The 22,241-nt window shown below is 40.1% G+C and overlaps 1 protein-coding gene across 1 annotated transcript in view; it reads left to right on the forward strand.

Moving 5' to 3' along the window:
• Mpp7 (membrane palmitoylated protein 7) overlaps positions 1–22,241 on the forward strand; it is a 144,383-nt gene that overhangs the window by 86,611 nt on the left and 35,531 nt on the right. The window contains exons 5-10 of the mRNA XM_035442768.1: positions 62–193; positions 1,391–1,472; positions 2,422–2,507; positions 3,528–3,602; positions 3,747–3,943; positions 4,344–4,408. Of these exons, the coding sequence (XP_035298659.1) occupies positions 62–193; positions 1,391–1,472; positions 2,422–2,507; positions 3,528–3,602; positions 3,747–3,943; positions 4,344–4,408 (637 nt within the window). The remainder of the gene's footprint in view (positions 1–61; positions 194–1,390; positions 1,473–2,421; positions 2,508–3,527; positions 3,603–3,746; positions 3,944–4,343; positions 4,409–22,241) is intronic.

The raw sequence follows: 22,241 nt of genomic DNA on the forward strand, positions 1-22,241 counted from the left end.
TACATCAGTGAACTTAGGGTTTCATATCTGATTAATTCCTTATGTCCCGTTGGTTTTACAGGCTTTGTTGTCAGTACATGATACTGTGGCTCAAAAGAGTTACGATCCTGTATTGCCTCCTATGCCTGATGATATCGATGATGAGGAAGACTCGGTGAAAATAATCCGCCTGGTCAAGAACAGAGAACCCCTGGTGAGTCTGGTCTGCCTCTTCCTTCAGATGTGAGGAGATCTCATGGGGAGCTCAATGGGATGGGCTTACAACACTCACAGTTGTCTTTGAGATATGCTGCTTCTGGGTCCCAATGTCTTAAAACAAATGGGACATTTACATCCAGAGAATATGACTTAGAGTAACTAACAAAGCTCCAAGTAAAATAATAATAGCATCCTATTGCTTTTTAATAGTAATAACTTTGAAAATACAACCTACTAACATTTGTAAGAGGAAATTTAACATGTAGCCAGGTGGGGCTGGTTGGAAATTAAATGATGCAGTTGAAAAATAGTGCTTTAGGCTGTTCTGGAAAGCTGATTTATTTTAAAAATAATGAAGAGAAATTAGCCTGACACCTAACATTTCACAATATAAATAGAACTGTTTGTTTTGGCACTGGAATTCCTGTGGTGATGGACCACCACATCAAGGGACCTGGGACTCGGGGAATATTGCCCCATTTGCAACCAAGAAGTCCTGTCCTAATTGTCAGAACCTGGGTGGACTTTCCATGATTCTGCCATGGATCTCAGGCAGAAAACCTTCTAGATTATCCAAAGGGATATTTTGCCCCTTCCTCCCTCCCTTCCAGCCTCCCTCCATATGTACGTATGTCTCCCCCCCCCCCGTGTGTGTGGGGGGGTGTGTGTGTATGTGTGTGTTGTGTGTGTGTAACACATCTGTGCTTATGCATTGATTCCCTGTGACTAGAGGTACTGCTAGTTGTGAACTGCTATATGGATTCTGGGAATTGAGCCTGGGTCCTCGTGAATAGTAGCCCATGCTCTTAACCACTGAACTGTCTCTCCAGCCCCCATTATGGGATATTATACTGATAAAATGAAATGAGTAAGTTTTCCGAAAGTAAAACAATACAAGGTAGATAGTGTAAGAAAAAAAATATGTTGCACGAATTGGAAGATACAAGATTTCACCAATCTTTAAATTGTGTTGTGCTGAAACACTAGATGCTATATAGCCTGAATTTTGGTACAGTGTAGGGGCCATCCAAAGGACAGTTGACATATCTGTTCCTCCTGCCTTGTTTTTTGTCTTTGTAGTAGTTTCTGTTTTTTCCAGATAAAAGTTATTTTACATCTCTATCTTATGACACAGTTTGAAAAATCTGCCCACAAATGCTTTTTTCCTCTCCCACCTTTTTTGCTTTGAAAGGGTGCTACCATTAAGAAAGACGAACAGACAGGGGCAATCATTGTGGCCCGGATCATGCGGGGAGGAGCTGCAGATAGAAGTGGTGAGAGCCTCTTTATTCATTGAATACCGACAAATTGTGTTGTGTTCTGTGAGTAACAGTTCCAGTGAGTAATTATGTGGTTAACTGTCTTTTGATACAATATAAGAGAACCAGAAACAAGACATTTTTCACTGTGTTGAAATGTGGACACCAGACAAATACATGATAGATGAATCCCCCTCTGTGGTCTTACCTTACACAGGTTTCCGAAGATTCTTGATTCCTTCCCACCCCCACCCATATGGCCTTGGCTGTGCTAGTCAAGTGTTATAGCACAGAGGTACTACCCAGCCTGCAGAGTTATATTATGACCCATTTTAGTGTTTCTGATGTGAAAAATACATGCTACTAAGAGCATACAATTTTAAAAATAAATTTACAGTCATGTTAGATGCTGGGGGAATAGCTCAGTTGGAAAAGTGCTGTACAAGTGTGAGAACCAATCCACAGCATCCACAATAAAAGCCAAATGTGGTAGTATGTGCTTATCATCACAGTTCTGAGGAGGTAGAGTCCACAGGTCAACCAGTGTACCCAGATCTTGGTACACTCCACTCCAGTAGGAGACTCTTCTCCAACAAGGTAGTTCACACTTGAGGAATGGTGCCACATTTGACCACTGGCCTTTAAACATACTTGCACACATGACACACGTGGCATGTACATACTCACACCAAAGAAAAAGTAACAAGTAAATAATAAACATGAATTATTTTCTAAAGGCATCAATAATGTACATTTCTAGATAGAGACCAAGATACTGTTGTCTGATTTGCTATATCCATTATCAGAGAACTGCAGAATCGAAGCATGTGAGTTGTGAAAGAAGGTCTCTTTTCTGATACTTAAGTCGCTTTGGGGAATGACTGACACTTGAAGGTTGGGAACAGTCACAGATCACAGTGTCACTTTGTGACACTGCTGACTTACCGGGTTTTGTAATTATCAGGTCTTATTCATGTGGGTGACGAGCTGAGAGAAGTGAATGGGATCCCAGTGGAAGACAAGAGGCCTGAGGAAATCATACAGATTTTGGTAAGCTGTCTCTTTATTATAAATCTCAACGAAAATCAAATCACTGCACTTCAGGTTTCTCAGTCTGATTTGGATTCAGCCCTCCAGACTCAGGGTGGTGTACACATTCATAGAAACACTTTTGTCCATGTAGCTTCAAGATTTCCATTTACATGTATGTAGGAAGAAGTAACGATTTGCTAATGTGTTTTGAGGGTCGAATGAGGTTATAATTTATGCAGGATTTCAGGTCAGGGTGAACAGGTGGCCTCTGCAGTGCTATTGGTGATGCTCTTGCCTCTGCCCCCTCTCATTAGCGCTAAAACTTGAGTGAAATTGTTTTAGGAATGGGAACTGCTAAGTCTTAAGTTCAGGTGTAGGGGTAAAATGAAGACTGCCCCTATATATGTGAAAATGCAAACCTACAGCTATAGACAGTTCCCCGAGTACCTCTAGAGGTCTGAGATGATGAGCAAGTGTCTATGGGTCATGGAATTACGGTTTTAGTTAAACTTGAGTAGACATTCTGTCTGTCTTTAAACTTTCAATGGACTTGTTGTACGTCATGTTTATCCCACTACCAGTTACTTTTTCTGATGCACATTGCTGCCAAATGAATCCCATATTCATAACCACAGAAGTGACAGCATCTGGTATCAGCTTTTTGTTTCACCAAATATGGATACCAACACTTAAATGCTAGGATCTCAACTTTGTGCTATGTGCTCTAGGCATTGACTCTTGTCCTCCTTCCAAGCCTTGTTTGTATTGTGTTTCTGTTTTGATATAACTTGACGTGGATGGCAGTCAATGTCCTGATACCTTAAGTGCTCAGGATGTAAAAGTGTAAAAGTGGTCTTCAGATGACCTCACATACTGTGTTTTCTGGAACTTCTCGTGTTTCTGGAACTTCTACAGACATACTTTTCTGGTTTTGTCCCAGTAGAATGCTGTGCATTACTAGCTGTGCTTAGCTCTCTACCTGTCTGTTTTACATTCCTCTTGCCTCCAGCTCTCTAATGACCCTTTCTTTAATCCCAGAGTCAGTCCCAGGGAGCAATTACATTTAAGATAATACCCAGCACCAAAGAGGAGACAGCTTCCAAGGAAGGCAAGGTATGTCTCTAAAATACTGTTTTTGGTGTGGGACTTAACCTTATTTTTTCAACAATAATATCCTCTTTGAAAATGACCATTCCTTATGTCTAAGTTGCAAGAATGCAGACAGCTTCACCTCTCCCATTTATCCTTCCTTTCCAGGTGTTTATCAAAGCCCTTTTTGACTATGACCCAAAGGAGGACAAGGCTATCCCTTGTAAGGAGGCGGGGCTGTCTTTCCGAAAGGGAGACATTCTTCAAATCATGAGCCAAGATGATGTGACATGGTGGCAGGCGAAGCATGAGGGCGATGCCAACCCCAGAGCAGGACTGATTCCCTCCAAGCACTTCCAGGAACGGTGAGCCGCTAGCACAGCATGGTGACCTTTCTTCAAATGACTTTCCATTCGCTGCAGAATATCAGAAATGAGCCTCAGACCCTGCCTGTGAATCTATTATCCCTTGGGTTTGGATTTGGAGTTCTAGTTTGTCTATGACAGTACCAGGTCCTCATGGGTTGTTGTTGTGAAACAGGCAGACACTAGCACATTGCTATCTGAGTGTGTACTACAGGGCGAGCACAGTCATTTCAGGAAAGGGGGGTAACTTTAAAACTTGAAAAGTACCGGATTTAGTTGATTTGAACAGATAGTCTTGTGCTCTTTCAAGATCTTCCTTATGGATTTTATATTTTGGTGCTGTGTTAACCTTGAACCTGTGCTGAAAACTGATAGGCCCATTGACCTTTTCTTCCCCCAGGAGATTGGCTCTGAGACGACCAGAAATAGTAGTCCAGCCTCTGAAACTTTCCAACAGGAAATCATGTAAGTTTGTTAATAAGAATGCACGGAAACCTGATCCTGCTGTTGGTTTTTGACTGTTAAAGCAGGTGCTCCAGGGAGGTGCTCTGGGGAAGTGCTACGGGAGGAGGGGTCATATTAGCCTACAGTAGCTCTTGGGCCATCATTTCTCAGAAACCCAACAAAGAAGTAATTCACAGTAGGGATAGTAATGTGAATCTCTGCAAGAAAAAAAAAAAAAAAAGTATGGTAAGTTGTTGATGGTGATGTGTGACTCAACTTCCAGACAGTCATCAGTGACTTCCACTCTTAAGGACTGAATAATTGGAGCCTACAGTACAGCTCTGGGTTTTTTTTTTTTTTTATTTTGTTTCCTTTGTTTGTTTGTTTGTTTTCTCCTAAGCCAGGATGTTTGGGGTAAATATTTCTCAGTAAAAATTAGGGACAAAAGCATTTGTGTCTGAAAACAACTGTGCTTCGTAATTCCTTATCTACAATTCACAACTGGGAACTTGATCCCATCTGCAAAGAGTTGACAGACCAAAATGAGAATAAGAAGGACTTAGTAGAACTACCGAGAAAGAGAGGGCTTGAACATTTCTTTTTTTTTTTTTTTTTACTTGATCCTTCCTTCACCCTTTATTTCCTGTTTTTCACCCTCTCAGGTCTCCATCTTATACACTTCATCTCTCTAAATGTTCTATGTGTCTGGGCATTTTAAGAGAGAGAGAAAAAAGCAGACTCCCCCCTTTAAAAAAAATAGAGATTGCATGTTAAAAAGTGAAATGAACAAATAAATGGCCCTGAAATTTTATACCAACATCTGTTTTTAGTATTGTTGCATTTTTCACATCTCCTGTTATTTCCTTTAGTTTGCAGGCACATACAGCTCAGGAATCACATAGTAAGAAAGCCAAGCGACAGCTAAGTGTAAATCTCACAGCAAGCCAGGGTGGGCATGTACCACTGAATCAAAAGCCTGCTTGCTTTTGCTGTGTCTGGGTGGGGGAAGACACTCTTGTGATACATGTGGAGCTCTGCAATGTCAGATGGCCTAAGGTTCAATGCGCATTGTTTCTAAGTGTGGTAACTTTTCCTTGTTAGCTCTTCCAGCTTCAAGGAACTGAACCTGGATACTGGATAGAGGCTTGCACAGTCGTAGTATATTCGGTGCTTGCTAGATGAAACATGCCACTAAACAAGTGAGGGAAAGGAGACTGCACTAAAATTTGAAAATGTACTCAGCTTTGAACTATAGGAAACTTGGAAACAGATCATTTGAAGTAATTGGGAATTTTCACTTATTTTGAAACTAACCTAACTCACCGTGTGTTTCTTTAAAGAACTATGAAGAAGGGATAGCTTTTTAGTTGCTCTCTCAACTTGGTATAGGTGTGTGTGGATTTGAGTGTGTGTGGGTGTGCAGGGAGAGTGTTGGCGTGAACATGAATTGTAATGAAGGCTTTTGTCCATTGTTTAACATCATTTCATTTTTATGTTAGTATTTGAATATTTGCATCTGGTAAGTATTCATTCCAAGAGGTATCTTTACCAAATGATCATCTTAATTTGTTTGTTTGTTTGGTTGATTTTGTTTTACCTCTTGAGTTCTATTCCGATGCTCGGGGAGCATTACTGTGGTAGAGCGTTAGCCCAGCACAGCTTGGGCTTCCAGTCCCAGCACTGCAAAACAAGAGAGAGAGAGAAGCGAGCTTACTGGCCCCTCCCACTCTTTCTTCTCTTCCTTCTTTCCCCTCCCCTGTCTCTTCTAGAACTCCTGGTTCTTGGGTTTTTGAGACAAGGTCTTGCAGTGAGTCCCAGTGTAGCATCAACCTGGTGAGCTTTCTGTCTCAACTTCCCCAGTGCTGAAATTAAAGCCAGTGCTTCCGAATTTCCCTCTTCTAACCTTAATTTTTATTCACTAAGAGATGATGTTTGCTTATTTATAGTTCAAGTAAATCTGCCCAAGATTACCCAATTAAAACACGAGCATATTTTAAAACAGCACTGCTCAGAGAGAGTGGGTTTCTGTGAAACTTGAGAGCCAGTATCTGTTATTCTCAGGGATTGAAGTTCTGTTTGAAATTCCTGCGGCCACTGTCTACAGAAACGGTTGTGTTAGCTCTGGGTATTTGCAGTCACATTGAAAAGCACATTAACCTATGTATTATTCTTTTTTTGTCTGTGTAGCATTTGTAAGGACTGCCTGACTCAACTGCTGAGTAGAATTTTAGAACGAGAAACCAAACCCTCATTGTCACAACCTTTTCCTCATTATAGGACAGTTCTAGGAAGAAAAATAGAGAATTGATAGAAGTAATGTTCAATGCTTGAAAGAAAGTAATTGATGGGGATGAGGAGGTGGTTTGGTGGTTATGAGCATGCACTGCACTTGCAGAGGACCAGATTTGGTTCTGAACCACCTACATCATGTATTCACAACTGCCTCTTACTCTAGCATCAGGGTATCCAACACCTTCTTCTGACCTCCTAGGGCACCCACATATATATACCCAGACCTACACACAATAGATTTAAAAAAAAAAAACAGGAATCTTAAAGTAGTGATTTATAATTTTATGGAATAAATATAATAATGAAAAAAAATTTTCCGAGACAGGGTTTCTCTGTAGCTTTGGAGCCTGTTCTGGAACTCACAGAGATCCACCTGTCTCTGCCCTAACAAGTACTGAGATTAAAGGTGTGCATCCCCACTGCCTGGCTGAAACAAAGTTTTTGAGATAGGGCTTATGTAGCCCGGGCTGGCTTTGAACTCTCTGAGCACCCAGGAATAACCTTGAACCCCTGATCCTCCTGCATCTACTTCCTGAGTGCTGGGATTACAGGTGTGCAGTACCACATGAATAGTTTATGAAGTGCTGGAATGGAACTCAGAGTGTTTTGCATATTATAAAACTCTCTACCAACTGAACTGTGTCCACAGTTCCTAGAATGTTTTGTTGTTTTTTGTGTGTTTGGTTTTTTTTTTTTTTTTGGTTTTTTTGAGACAGGGTTTCTCTGTGGCTTTGGCGTCCTGGAACTAGGTCTTGTAGACCAGGCTGATCTCCAACTCACAGAGATCTGCCTGCCTCTGCCTCCCTAGATTGTTTTGAACTAAATTTTAACTATACTTCAGACCCAAGAAAGTGCAGCATGCAATGACTTTGAAGTACTAACTTTCACCATGTACTAATACATTCAATCACTTCCCCATATAATAACACATTAAATCACCTCTTATCACAATGCGATTGCTTGTGTCTGTGTAATTTTACTTCTTATTTAATTCCTAAGTAAATCATAACAGCTGGAAAAAGAGTACATAGAAGATAATTCCAGAAACCTATATTGTCTCTGTTAATATTAACAAAGAACACAAAAAGGAAAGCAAATTGTAGTCACACTATCTTTGCATTTATCTTTTTGCTAGAGTTCTTCTTGTTCTTAACTCCAATGAAAATGAAACCAAGAAGACACTAATGAGCTCTCCAGACTTTGAAGCTAGCTAGCATTTCTGTGCAAAACTCCGAGTGTATGTGTGGGTGGCAATTGTCCTTGATGGTGGATCCATAGTTCTCCTTAAGGACTAAGAAATCTCAAAAGTGTTTGCTTCTTAAACATCCCGAAAGCTAAGACAGAACTCTTACAATGAAAGTGTTCTTAATCCTTGGGAGTTTGGTACAAGGATCCTTCCCTCTTCTCTCTCTGTGCCCCTCCCCATTTTGAAAAATTGTTTATACAACAAAAAGCAAAACTATAATAGAAAAAAATTCCCACTGTTTTCACATAGAGGCTCTGTACTGGTGACACAGACAGGACAAGAGGTTGGTGTCTGGTAGGCCTCCTTTGATAATGACTAGCTTTGGGTTATTACATCAAAGAGGCAACTGCTTAAGTCCTGGATCTGGGTTAGTTAGTCTCCAGTAGCACATGGGAGTGGTTGATGCTGAAGACTTTGCAGCTTGTAGTTCTTATGTTGCCATAATTTATTTTGTGCCTTATTTGCATGCATAAGAACATTATATTTACTCATATCCACACTGTATGCTGTTAATGGAACCCAGGACCTTTTGTGTGCTAGCAAGTGCTATGCCATGAGCTGTACCCTAGTATATCAACCAGCTTGTAAGAAAGACATATGAATTTCTCAATTTGAAATATTATTACTCTTCTGTTGAAATACAGACATGTTAGCTAAGAATGATCTTCCTAATTGTATCCAGATACAATCTATATTTAAATCCAGTATTTATGACCTTCAGAAAGGATGGGTAGGGAAACCTCTTTTTCACATAGATTATTTTACAGCAGAATATCAAAGTATGATTTCTATTTTTAGCATTTAATTTTCCTTTTCAGTTGTCAAAGTATAAATACCTCAACATTTCTCATATAGCAAACTGAATAATGTTAATTTAAATTCTTTAAAAATAGCTCTGTGGAATTCTTGGCATTAGATGAGTAAATGTGTAAAATTTCTGATATTCGAAAACATAAAATCACAAAACATTTCACTTTAACAAATTGTGATTTGGGGCTCATAGACACAAATGGAAATACTTAAATTCAGACAAAGAGAATCCATCAAAAGCCAGTAGAACTTGCTCATTATGGGTCAACAGACATGACAGCTAGTGAAAGAGTTCTGACACTGAGTAAAACAATGTCATTTCTGTATGCAGTGCCAATATTTAAGGCTGAATTTCAGATCCTGCATGTTGTTGTAATAAAGTATTTCTCGTTGAGTACACGCCACCTTCCGTGTATTTAGTGTTTGCACGCGTTGTATCAACTTAGAAACAGATTGTTTATGCTGTTGAACATTTTTGTATATCTAAAACTTTGTCATGCATTTTCTTTTTGTTGGTAGTATTTGTCATGAACAGAAACACATGGAGTTTCCTGTCAGGGGCCAGAGAGATGAATTAGCATTTGAGTGTGTATTGCTCTTGTAGAGACTCCAGTTTCCACACCTATGTCAGGAAGCTCACAGTGGCCCATATAGCCAGGTCCAGTGAGATCTGATGCCTGTGACCTCCTTAGATATCTGCGTTCATGTACCCAAACACAGTCACATAGTTTAAAATATTAATTTAAATACCCTATGAATATTTCCCCTTTATGTTAGCTTCCCAATACCTTAACAAATACCTGGACTGATCAGCCTTATCAAGATAAGAGTTTGACACAGTTTTAGAGGGTCCAGTCAATAAACCTTTGACCTCCTTGTTTTTATCTGTAGCCGGGAGCCAATCATAGCTAGGGGTTACATAAGAAGCAAAGATGTTTTTGTCACAGTTACAGTGTTTAACAGATAAAGAGGAAAGAGGGTCTTCTGTCCCCTTCGTGGGAATGTTTTTTGGGGCCAGAAGCCCTCCCACCAGGTTCCCTTATAAAACTTCCACTTCCTTCCAAAGCTTGGCAGTATGGGCCTTTGATCCTGGGTCCTAGCTATAACACCCTAACCTTCAGTGGTTCTGTTGGGGAGACTCCACAGGTCAGGGCTTTGTGGGAAGAGGTGCAGATGAGCTAGGCTGACAATTTTACATCCAGTTGTTCATATAGTACTGACTCAGCAAATTCTGTGCATAGCTGATGGTGTCACTTCTGAGACAGTTTCAGGGACAATTCTTATAGTTTGAAGGGTCCCAAGGGATGGTATCTTTTGCAGTTCTCCGTGGAGACCCAGGGGGCATGTCAGTAAGGAAGAGTCTGTTCCTATTTAGAGGTCCAGTCAATGGTCATGGATTATTCACACTTCATGAAGGCTGCAGTCAGATGGCTATGGGGATTTAGGAAAGCAGTTGACACCTTGCTGACTGGATAGAAAGCTGACTGCAGCTCTATGTGTGCACAGCTCATGTCAGCCTCCCCCACCCCCAGCCTTCCCAGTCCATCCCCTGGTTTCCTTGGTGGCTGTTCCTCTGTGGCTTTATAGGCTCCATGTCTCATTCTCCAGTGCTTTTATCCAGTAAACCATAGAATCCTGATAACATGGGGGCAAGAACTAACATTTCCAGGCTCTCCTAGGAAGCACATGGGGCGGCTGGCTGAAACTATAGTGAAGTAGCAAGGGGAAGAAGTGTTGGAAGTAATGGTGACATATAGGAGACACGGAGGAAACAGTGAGACCCTCATCCTCCACTGGTGGTGTTTCTGGCTCATCTTGAATAATCACAAAATGGTTCTGGTATGAATGTTTGCATTTGTGGTTAAACACATGTGGCCAGGCTTCTGGGTCTACATCCTCTGTATTTCACTACCTGGGTGTGTTTCCATCTGTATAATGGGACTAGAAGTCCTGTCCTCATGGAATTGTTAGAAGGTTAAATAGCTTACCCCAGCTTCCTTCTGAGATCAACACTTTGTTTCCTCATTTTCAAACCTTTCAATTCTAAAGAAATCCTTTGCTTTTTCCACATGAGATCCATTAGGTACAAACTTGCTGTTGGATGCATTTATCTAGTTTTCAAGAAAAAAAATCATAGCATCCTCCCCAATAACTGCATGGAGAAATAATCGTCTAAATGTATGCAGCTTATGAATTTCTGACCTCTTATTGGAATATGAAATGAGCATACTATATGTAATATAAAAAGTTCATTGTGGGTTGATTGTTGGCATTTCAAGTTTTTGTTCACCTCTGTGGCCTGAATTATCATGATGTTGAGGCTTTAAGCAGGCTTTAAGCTCCTACTATTCCTGTCAAAAGACATACACAAGATTTAGCAATATACTTTACAATACAGTACATAAGATTTTTACAGTGGTGGATTTTTGTTGTTATATTTGTTTGTTTAATGAGGATAGGGTGTTGGTATCTAGCCCTGGCCTGGTACTTATGTAGTTGTCCAGGCTGACCTCAAGCTCTCAGCAGTCTTCCCGCCTCAGCCCACTGAGTGCTGAATTACAGGTGTGTTTTTCCATGCACAGTACAATTATTCTCAAGTTATTTCGCATGATCTCTATATGCCTCAGTACCTGGTGTTGCTAACTCTGATCATCCAGTTTATTCTTTGTTTTCTGATCATTTGTTTCAGATGCATTTAGCATTTCAGAGCTAGTGAAATATATGCATAAATCCTAAAATGGGTAGCTCATAGTATGAGCCTGAATAATAATCTTTGCTTATCATATTTGCTAACGAGAGTCAAGTAGAACTGTCGCAGTTTGATGACCCAGTGACATTCCCCTTCCCTGAGCCATTTCCTATGGCTGCTGTTCAGTAGCTTTGGGAGGTTTTCATTGTCCCTATTCATTCTATATAGCCGTGCTGTGAAAAATGTTCCACCCTGTCTCAGGGTGAGACTTTGCTTGGGGTTTGTTACCAATACATTTTCCATTCTTTACTGGGGTGAAGTCTCCTAGCCAGCTTTTTAAGTTGCTATCTAATTAGTAATTCAAGAATTACTAAGGATTCTTTTTTTAAAAGTACTTCAGTTATGGTTCTTCAAATTAAAGATAAGCCTGTTAATGTGGCACGTGCCTATAGTCTCAAACCTCGGGAGGTAGAGAAAACAATACCCTTGCAAGCTGAAGATTAGCTTGCTCTGCCTAGTGAGTTCCAGGGCTACATAGCAAGACTCCATCTTAAAAAAATAAAAATAAAACTTCCATACCATCCAGCTATACTACTTATTAGGCAATTATCTAAAAGGATGAAAGACTATGCCAGCAAGATGACTCAGCGAATAAAGGGGCTTGCTATACAAACCTGACAACCTGAAGTCAATCCCCAGAACCCACAGAAAAGTGAAAGGAGAGGTCTAGCACCAAGGAGTTGTCCTCTGACCTCCACATGCATGCGCACACGCACACACGCGCCCACACACACACACACACACACACACACACACACACACACACACACACACACACGTAGTAATAATAAATAATAATAATAATAATAATAAATAGAAATTATTTTTGGATGAATAACACTTATATTAGAGATAACTGAATAGCCATGTTTGTGGTGCTATCCGTGGTAGCCAAGTTGCAGATTCAGTCTGAGAATCCATTAACAAATGAATGGGAAGAGGAAATGTGTTGTGTAACAGGAAGGTCTTTCCTAAGTCATAAAGAAGAATAAAATGTCATTTGCTGGAAATGGATAAATGGCACATCATAATGTTAAGTGAGATAAACCACTTTACAACAACAAACACATCATGTATTTTCTCAGGTGGAAGCTAGGGGGAGACAAAAAGATAAACTAAGAGGAGAAAGGGGAGCCTGGGAGATTTGGAGAGGTACAAGGTAAAGATGGACAGGAAGTAATAGACGGAGGGGGTGAGCATGATGGAGTTCCAGGCCAGTCAGGGCTATACAGTGATGTGTCTCCAGCTTAAAAGAAACAAAAAACTAACAAAATATCTTCCATGAAATAATGTATGTGAAAATTGACTTGTCAGTGTATTGTTGAAATTGCAGAATACTTGGACATATCCAGGCAAACTTGCTTGTTTCTAACATCCTTTCTCCATTTGATTGTTTACACTTTTATAAACCAAACAGCCTACCAAAGGAAATGAAATTCCCTTATTCAAGGTATTATTTTGAGTAAAAATGTTGACAGGTTTTTTTTTTTCCTAGTTATTTTCCCCATTTGGTGGCTGACCATAAGCTCTATGAGCGCTCAGTGTCTTTACCAAAATGTATACATTCTGTACATGCAGTCTGCAGCACTGTCTAATATTGAAATGTTTAAATGTGTGTGTTTTCCCTCCTTTGGCTTTTCTAAGATGAGGAAACAGTTGAATGTGGTAGGTAGATTTTATTTTAGTTGTTTTTATTTGAATCTTTCTACTATCATTGTATTTTCTGTCCATCTAACCGTCTTCTTTCTCATTTTCTTCATGCTTCTCAGAGGAAATTAAAGGTACATGTATAAAAGTTTCCCTGTGTGGTTAACAATTTTATTTAGTGAAGATTTGTATAGGATTAAATCAGATATGTCAAACAGTTGTGGCAGAGTGATCTTTATGACTACGACTTCCCATCTTTCAGTATCAAAAATCATGGTGGGACTTTTTTTTTTTTGCAAAGATATGTAGTGTTTTGTTTTGTTTGCTTCTTCATGTAGAAGAAGTACCTAACATATGATCACACTTTACACGATACGATTGTAGCTCTGTCTCTAGCCTTAAATAAAAGTAAATGGAAAAAGCAGTGTTCTTCATGCTTGCTGTGTGGGGACAGGCAGGTGGTATGGCCCTCTTGGAGCCTTGATATCTGCATGGTCTATTCCAGGGGTGTGTTTTCATGACTGACTATTCTAAGAACAAACAACAACCTCACTGCTTTGATAAGTATAGGCCAGAAGTCACCTCATGCCCCCCAACAGTAACACAGTGTTTAATTTAAAATGTTTTATTTGTTCCATATTTTTAATGACAGTAGAATGTTATTCTTCTATCCCTTCCCTACTTGGGATCCGTACCTGTCAGCCAGGGTGTATTCTAATCTCACCTTTCTGCCTACTCCAGCCAGCCAAAGTAAATGCTCTCTTTTACATATTATCAAAGAGCTGATTTATAGAAGTAAATTTACTTTGGGAGTCAACTGGTATAATTTTCTTTGCTGTGAAAATATAAACATTTCAGATAATTTAAAAAGTCATTTTCTTTGGAACTGCATCAAGGAACCTCCGAAGAAGGTTGAAAGAAAAAAAAAAAAAAAAAAAAAGCAATTCTTCATGAGGCCTCAAAATACCTGAACTTAAATAGAAAACAAAATGTTTTCTAAGCATGCCATCGTCAGGGCTGCACCATGTTGTGTGTTACATGACTGTTTCCAGTAGTGGACTTTTGGCGTCTGTGGCTGGGCTCCTAACCATTCTGCTTTGTCTCCTTACTTCTGTTCTGTTGACTTTTACATTCTTCCCAGAAGATGCCGGATATGATGGTAACAACAGTGGAACCTACATAGGTGAGCAATTGGTCGTAGAAGATGATTTCTTTGCTTTCTGTTGCTTTCTTCAACGTAATTACATTGTTTCCTTTTAAAATAGCATATTTGTGTGAGCATGACCCAACACTTAGGCAAGCAAGAACCTTGTATTACAGGCTTAGCAGGCTGGATACAGAGGATTTTACACTGGGCCTGTAGGTGTTATGCCAGGAGCATTCCAGACAGCTTTTTAAATGACTATATGTGTTTTTGATAGAGGATGAGCACCTACACTCATGGTGTTAATAATTTTTCTCAATACAGTTTCTGGGCTTCCTTAAACAGTTGCTTTTGCTGGGATTGTTCAGGGTTCTGAATAAATTTCTTCCTCTCAAATCACTTCTTCCATATATCTTCTTATAAATAACGCAAATATAGTTAAGCCTTATTATTGGTCTCTAATCTGTGATTTAAGAAATGCTTTCTAGTTTGGGGATGCTGGGGGATGTTATAAACAGAAGCAAAGACGTCTAGAAATCATTAAAGGCAACAAGATTCTCTTCCTCTGCATTTTGCTTCCAGCTCCCCACCCGACCCCCGAACTTGCTGTGTTTAGCCAACAAGTTCTGTGCTCAGCAAGAGAGGGGGGATGTGTGGAAACACCAGGCAAGCATCTACCTTTCAGTTTCCTTTTAAGATTGACACTTTCGTGCATGGTGATAAGATTTCTTGGTTACTGAGGAAGTCAAGCAAATACTGTACTAGGTGTTTAGTGTCTTTATCATCTCCAATACATATAGGTCGGGATATTCTATCCATTCTGTGACAATTAGACTGAGGCCTGGGAAGTAAGTGTTGTTCACTTGAGAACCAAAGGATACAATTAATGCTTCTGGATTCATCCTACATCTGTATAAAGACAACAACTATAGTCTGCTTCCCTGCAGCTGCCTTCTGGGTTTTAGTTTTTGTAAAACACACCCAAAATTTTGCAACACGTGGTCTTCCCACTTCTCGTAATTAAGGTCTCATATCACCAACCAAATGAAAATTGTAGTCTTCCTGTCCACACATCACCTGAATTTACAGAAAAGTCTAAGATTTGAGGCACCAGAGCAGAGAGGGTGCTGCCTTCATTGTTTCCTTTTCAGAGCATTGCAATGTGCCCAGTGCTCTGTGGCCCGGCACCTCCCACTGTGCCTCCTGAAATTCCTCACAGTTTCAGACAACAAACATGTAGGCCTGTAGATCTGAGGTCAGCTCTGTGGTTCTGCCCAGGCTCAGTTTGGTGGCTCTTTGTAGTCTGGTGGCTGGGGTCTGTCTGATTTGTGGGGCATTTAGCTGAGTGAGCTCATTTGTTACATGTTCTCTCTCTCTCTCTCTCTCTCCTCTCTCTCTCTCTCTCTCTCTCTCTCTCTCTGTGTGTGTGTGTGTGTGTGTGTGTGTGTGTGTGTGTGTGTCTGTGTCTGTGTGTGTGTGTCTGTGTCTGTGTCCGTGCACATTGGTCCCTGAATATGAAAGCCTGAGGTCAGTGTCAGGTATCATTCTCAATCGCACTCTAACTTATTTTTTGAGAAAGGATTTCTCACCGAGCATGGAACTTAGTGGTGTGACTAGAGTTAGCTGGTCAGCAAGCCTTAGAGGTATGCCTGCCTCTACCACTTACGGAGTCCTACAGTTGTAGGTGCATTCTGCCATGCCTGGCTATTAACATAGGTGCTGAGGATCAGAACTCGGGTCCTTTACCTACTGAGCCATTTTCCCAGCCCCTTGTGTGGCTTTCATGCCACAGGAAGCTTCCCAAACAGTGTTCTCAGGGTTCTTGACTTCAGCAAGAAAAAAGTAGCACTCGAGTGTTCCTGCAGTTAAAGTCTTTTAGGGACCAGAGTAAGTCTCTTGGCCAAGGTAGAGTCAGTGTGGGAGGACGGCCTAAGAGCATGAGTCCTGGGAGTCATGAAGAGATACATAGCCATTAGACAAAAAGGTCACCTTCCCTGATGGGAAATAAGCTATCTAATTATGGAAGCATAAGATGTGAAATCCACCATTTGACAGTGAGGCGGGACAGCTGTCTATAACCTATAAGATAGTAGTAAGCACTGAGAAGAAAATAGGGTAATGAAGGAGCTATCTCATTAAATAAGAGTGTCTTCCTGAAAAGTCTTGTGTAGTCAGAAAGCTGGGGAGGGGCATTGTGGGAAATAAGCATCTAAGTAGTAAGATAAGCATAGTGCAAGACCCTAAGGTAGGGTGTCTGCTGCACCTGAAGGAGCCTGTGTGCCAGAACAGAGTGACCAGAAGCTCAGTCTGTGCAACAGACATGACAAGTTGGGCAAGCATTTAGCTGGTACTTTATAGGAAGCAGGAACTCATTGGCAGGTCCTGAGCAAGACTGTAACATGACCTGGCCCATATTTCAAGGGTCACACTAGCTGATGGGTTGAGGATCTGGAAGGGGGCAGGGCAGAAGCAGAGAAACACTGTGGCAATTCAGGTAACAGATGATGAGCTTTGAACTAGGATGTTTTCACTGTACGTAGCAGGAAGGCTGGATTCTGGACATGTAGGAGAGTTGGGTAAGTTGGGTATGAGTTTATGGTTCGGGTCATTGTTAAGCATAAGAATGGACTTAAATGTATACAGAGAGAGGAAAAATTGGAGGTGTTATCTGCCAGAATGTCCTGTTTTGGGCACAGTGTGTTAAAGGCATCCATATGGAATTGGCAGTGGAGCAAACATGAGGAACAGGAGTCAAGGCCATCAATTTGGAAGTTGTAAATACCAGGGTCTATTAAAAGGATGAAACTAGATGAGACATCCCAGGGACTAAGTGGTGGTCCTTTTCACAATAAGAATGTATAAACTCAGACTGGAAGGAAGGTCTTCAGCATGATACAGGGACTCTCAGACAGTCTACTGCGGCGTGCCTTTGTCTTCATCTGTCAAGGCCTTCACCTGATTAGAGACTGTTCACACACATCATGCTCTGCTTTACCACTCCCAGGAAGATATTTTAGATATTATTTTCTGTCAAGAGGAATTTCCAAATCATCTTGGCCAGATAGCTGATCAATATGGGGAGAAAACACTGTTACTATCCTATATGAATATATATTTTGGCTTAAGAGTTTTTTTTAAAAAAATCTGTTTAGGTGTTTTGCCTGCAGCTATGCCTGTGTATCATGTGCATACAGTATCCACAGAGGCCAGAAGAAGGCAACAGATCCCTTGGAACTGGAGTTACAGGTGGTTGTGAGCTGCCATGTGGGGGCTGGAAATTGAAGGGGGATTCTGGGGAAGAGCAGCCAGTGTGCTCTTAACTGCTGAGCTGTCTCTCCAGCCTCTTGTTTTTGGCTTTTTGAGGCAGCAGTGTGTCTTTTGCCAGATTATCTCAGATTCATGATCCTCCTGCCTCAGCCTTCTGAGTACTGGGATTACAGTCGTGAGTTACTCCACTTGGCTTTTCTAATGCTTTAGATGTGTCTGTGGTGAGTGTCACTTTGAAGAGAAAAATTCCCTTTGGCTAGTTGATCTATTTTCCATGTCCCCTGCTTCTTTAAGAGAAATAATCCAGACGGCCTGAGTCAGCCAGATGGAACTGGTTCTTAGCATTTCAGTCATTTCGAGTGTCCCTCTAAGGGATCCTAGCATTCTGTGATAAGCCTGTCCCAGCAGACACTGTAGTTAGCTTGTTTGGGACAGCTTTGGCTCATACGGGATAGGTTAGTGTCCATCCTTGCCACATCACACATGTCTCTGGCTCTGAGACATCTCTGGAAAAGCTCTTAGGAATTTGGTCTTTCTGTCTGACCTTTCCTGAAGATTAGTTAGTAAGTAGCTGAGGTTGTGGCTTGTTTTAGGGCTGTACCCTGCTCTGTCACCCACTTCCATATCCAGAGAAGGATATCCCTGGGCCAGCGTCTTTGATTCCTACACCGGATCATGGCCTGGTGTGTTGACACAACCAGGGGGAACATTTGGTTATTTTCACTTTCTTTGAAGCACATGAAAATAGTCATGAAGCAGAATATGGGTAGCCCCTTATCCTCCACCAGGATCTACTTTCTGAGAATAGGCTAGAAAGATGGCTGAGCAGTTAATAGTGTATCCTTTCTTGACGAAAGCACAGCTTTGGTTCCTAGCTCCCACATCGTGTGGCTCACAATCATAACTCCAGCTCCAGGGCAACAGTTATCCTCTTCTGGCATCTGGCTTCAGACTCTTGAATGCTGGGATCACAGGTGTGTACCACCTGGCACTTGTACTTTACACCTGTGTTAGCTGAGGCTTCGGTGATTGGATTTACTGTGTGATGTGATTCTGACTGGCGTGGAACCAGCTTCTTACAGGTCAGTGTTGTCGTCAGTGAAAAAGATGTGGCTATTTTATTGGAGAGCAGGAAGAAACTGGATGGCTGGACAATCAATGTAAGCTGTTTGTAGTCTGTGTAAAGTTTTGTAATTATATGAAGATAAATCAGTAGAATACTGTAAAGAGAAATTGTAAAGACACAGTTATACATTTTAAAGTTGAATCCCTGTAAGTCAGGAGCTGCCCACATTAAAGATTGCCACTGACAGATACATGATGTATATGTGTATGTATCCTGGATGTGTATATGAGCAATGTATACAGATTGTCATTGGTTGGTACATGGCATATATGTGTGTTCACTACGTATTTACACAGATGACAAGGATTAAAGGTCTGGAAAATTCTTCCACTTTGGTGAGTGATGTGGAAGCTGGTGTGTTCAGATTCTGTACTCACTCCCCAGTAGAAGAGATTTATAAAATCCTATTTTTCTTGCCTTAGGCCAAAATAATCAGTATGAAGCAGTTTTCTAACATTGGTATGAGTCACTGGCTGTTTTCCTGTGGCTAATTCATTACAGAAATCCTGTCCTAATCAGTTCAGGAGGCATTGTGTATCGTGCATGTGTTTTCTAATTCTTTGCTGCAAATGATTTCCTGAAGAATTGAGTTTTTGGTGCTTCTGTCCTTGCTGGAGCACACATTGCATTCTTTTAAAACAAGATCAGTTTTGGGACCTAGACTGCCCTTTCTATTTAACCGAAGTATTTAGCCTAAAGTTAAATAATAAAACAGAACTCCATGATGTCAATTTTTTTAAGTTGATGTTTATCTCTCTCTCTCTCTCTCTCTCTCTCTCTCTCTCTCTCTCTCTTCTCTCTCTCTCTGTGTGTGTGTGTGTGTGTGTGTGTGTGTGTGTGTGTGTGTGTGTGTGTGTGTGTGTATGCACGCTTTTCTTAGGGCAGGTTCTTATTTCTCCCCTCGGTTCTCTTGTGTTTAAGAACATAGCTGGTTTTATGAATCGAGTGAAAGTTCCCGTTTAATCCAGCAGTCTACTCACTTATTAAAGACTGCTAGGCAGGGACGTGCATACATGTTTAAATACACCATTGTGATGTTTTCCATGAGATAGGATTTGTGAAGAGAATATTTAGAAGCATTTTTTTTTCCAAATGCAATACAGGGTCTTTCTCGAATAGAAAAGACCTCTGCAGAATCTCAACAAGTCTGGACTCCTGCTTGGAAATACTTGTTTCCTGACAGAAACTATCCTTGCTGGGAGAATTTTAGGTTGTAAGGATAGTCTCAAGTTAAGAAAAAAAGAGTAAAGTTTCAAATCCAATTTTTCCTCTGTCTGGAACTGCAGTTTTATATGTGCATACTGTATTTTGTCATAATTTTGAAAGTGTAAGTAAGAACTCATTTCTCTATTAGCTGTTTGGCAGAAAGTTAAATTCTCTCTTAGTTTCTCTGTTTGAGGGGGTGATATTTTGGTGCTCTTCCAGTTGTTTATTTGAACAATAAATTTTGGGTGTTAGTGTGATTGGGAAATCTTAAAGTAGAAGTTATTTTTCCCTTGGAAATTGCACTTCATATCTTAGTTGAGCTTCCAGGGTTGTAACGGGGACTTTTGAGTCTCTGTTTTATTTTTAGCTTGAAATGAGCTGCATGGTTCAAGGACCATTGTGGATTTGAACGCAGGTCACTACAAAGGAAGTTGTGAACTTGTCACATGCTGGAGGTGGTTTCTCTGGTAATTTGTTCAAAAACCTCTCCTCCTGCCCCTGAGCAATAAAGATTCACAGTATGTGTAGCATAATATAATCATGACATTGTTCTTTCTTTATTGATTTTCCTGCACTGTGAGATGACGGGAGGGCTCACACATCCATACTAAATTCTAGAGCACATTGATGTCCGAAATTCCCTATTCATACTTTGGTGTTTTTTTGTTTTGTTTTGTTTTTTTTCTGTGCAATTCAAACCTCCACCCACCAAAATTGTTACTTGTCACTTTAAGATGTGCTTGGTTGTGGTCATCGCCTCTGGGGTAATGTTTAACAGTTGGCCAATAAATTACCAGGCATCATCTCAACAATGAAAAACTAAAGTAATGTGACCATGTGGGCATCTTTTTATCAGTGATATGATGGAAGTCACTTCTCCGGTGTGTCATCATGCCTGTGCTGATTTGTTAAGGGCACCAGCTTTATGGGCAGAGTGTTTTTGAGGACACACTCACTGTTTTCTGGTCAAGAATCTAATATTGTAGAATAACTTCCAGCTGCCTAGTTCTTTTTTATTAATATCTTCATGGGGTTTTAAAAATCTTCTTTAAACACTCCTTTATAGTAAAATTTACTCTTTCTCATAATTTAGATACTAGGTAAATATTTGCATGGTTAAATTGCTCTGATTTTTAAGATGCAGAAAAAGGTTTTTTTTTTTTTTTTTCATATGATGTTTTTGGCGGTACTCCCAGTATATAAAAATGGGACCTGTATTTCAGTATATTTAAAATGGAGATAAAAGCTGTAAAATGCTTAGTTTTAGGCTCCTTTTAGGAAAATTGAGCATTTCATTTTGACTGTGTTTTTTCATACATTAGGAGATGGAGATGAATTCTTCTAGGAGTCTGAGTTTTGAGGTACCCGTGACATATTTACACTGCTGGGGTTCAAGATTTCACTAAGATTTTTCTTTTTGTGCACTGAACATCTGTATAATGTAATCTTATGAAAAGCTTGTTTAAACATTAGCAATGCATAGCATCTGATGTTATCGACCAGGATTGGTTATGTAAAACAATTGAAATCAGGTATTGAAACCATCCTGTCTGATGCATCGCAGGTGGTGGCATGATAGTTGGATATTTATTTTCTTTGAGTAAACAGAAAGACAAAATACACATCCGTATTGTCCGTGTGTGACTCTGAAGCTGTCAGTGGGGTTTGCTGAGCCTGAAGGACTTCTGAGTTCATTATGAAATTAGCATTTTAATGACATCCTAAAGGGCACAATTCTATTAAAAAAAAGTGAGATCCTAAAACTTAAAACATTTTACTCTTCACTGGATTTACTTATAAGAACAAAAGAATATGGTGACTTCTGATTTTGTAATAAACTCCTTAGCCGTTTTATTCCATTTTGAGCTTTTGAAACAATATATTTCTTTTAGTCATCACCGTTTCTTTCTGGTTCTCTGTCCTCTTGATTTCTTATACTCCATTATGCTTTTATAAAATGCCATTGGTTTCACTTTCATTGCTTGCTTTGTGTTGTATTTATTGGCTACTTCCAACCATCATTTACATAGAAACTTGGTGTTTTGTGTTGTGTTGTATTTATTGGCTACTTCCAACCATCATTTAAATAGAAACTTGGTGTTTTGTGTAATCACTTCAAAATCCAGGAGCCTGGAATCTGCTTTGGAGATAGAGATTTTATGTACTTTGTCTAGAGAACCACCCAACTATGACTGCCTAGATCAGTTTTCATCTGTGTGGTCATATATTTTAAATTGTTTCATTTTCTTAATAAATTGTAAAGTCATACAGTGAGTTTGAATAATAAAGTAGTTGACAAGGCCCTTTCTGCCTAGCACAGCCATTGTTTTTCTTTAAAGTATTTTCTTCTGTATTTCTGTATTCATA

This window comes from Cricetulus griseus, chromosome 3 (genome assembly GCF_003668045.3).
Source record: "Cricetulus griseus strain 17A/GY chromosome 3, alternate assembly CriGri-PICRH-1.0, whole genome shotgun sequence".
Classification (NCBI taxonomy): domain Eukaryota; kingdom Metazoa; phylum Chordata; class Mammalia; order Rodentia; family Cricetidae; genus Cricetulus; species Cricetulus griseus.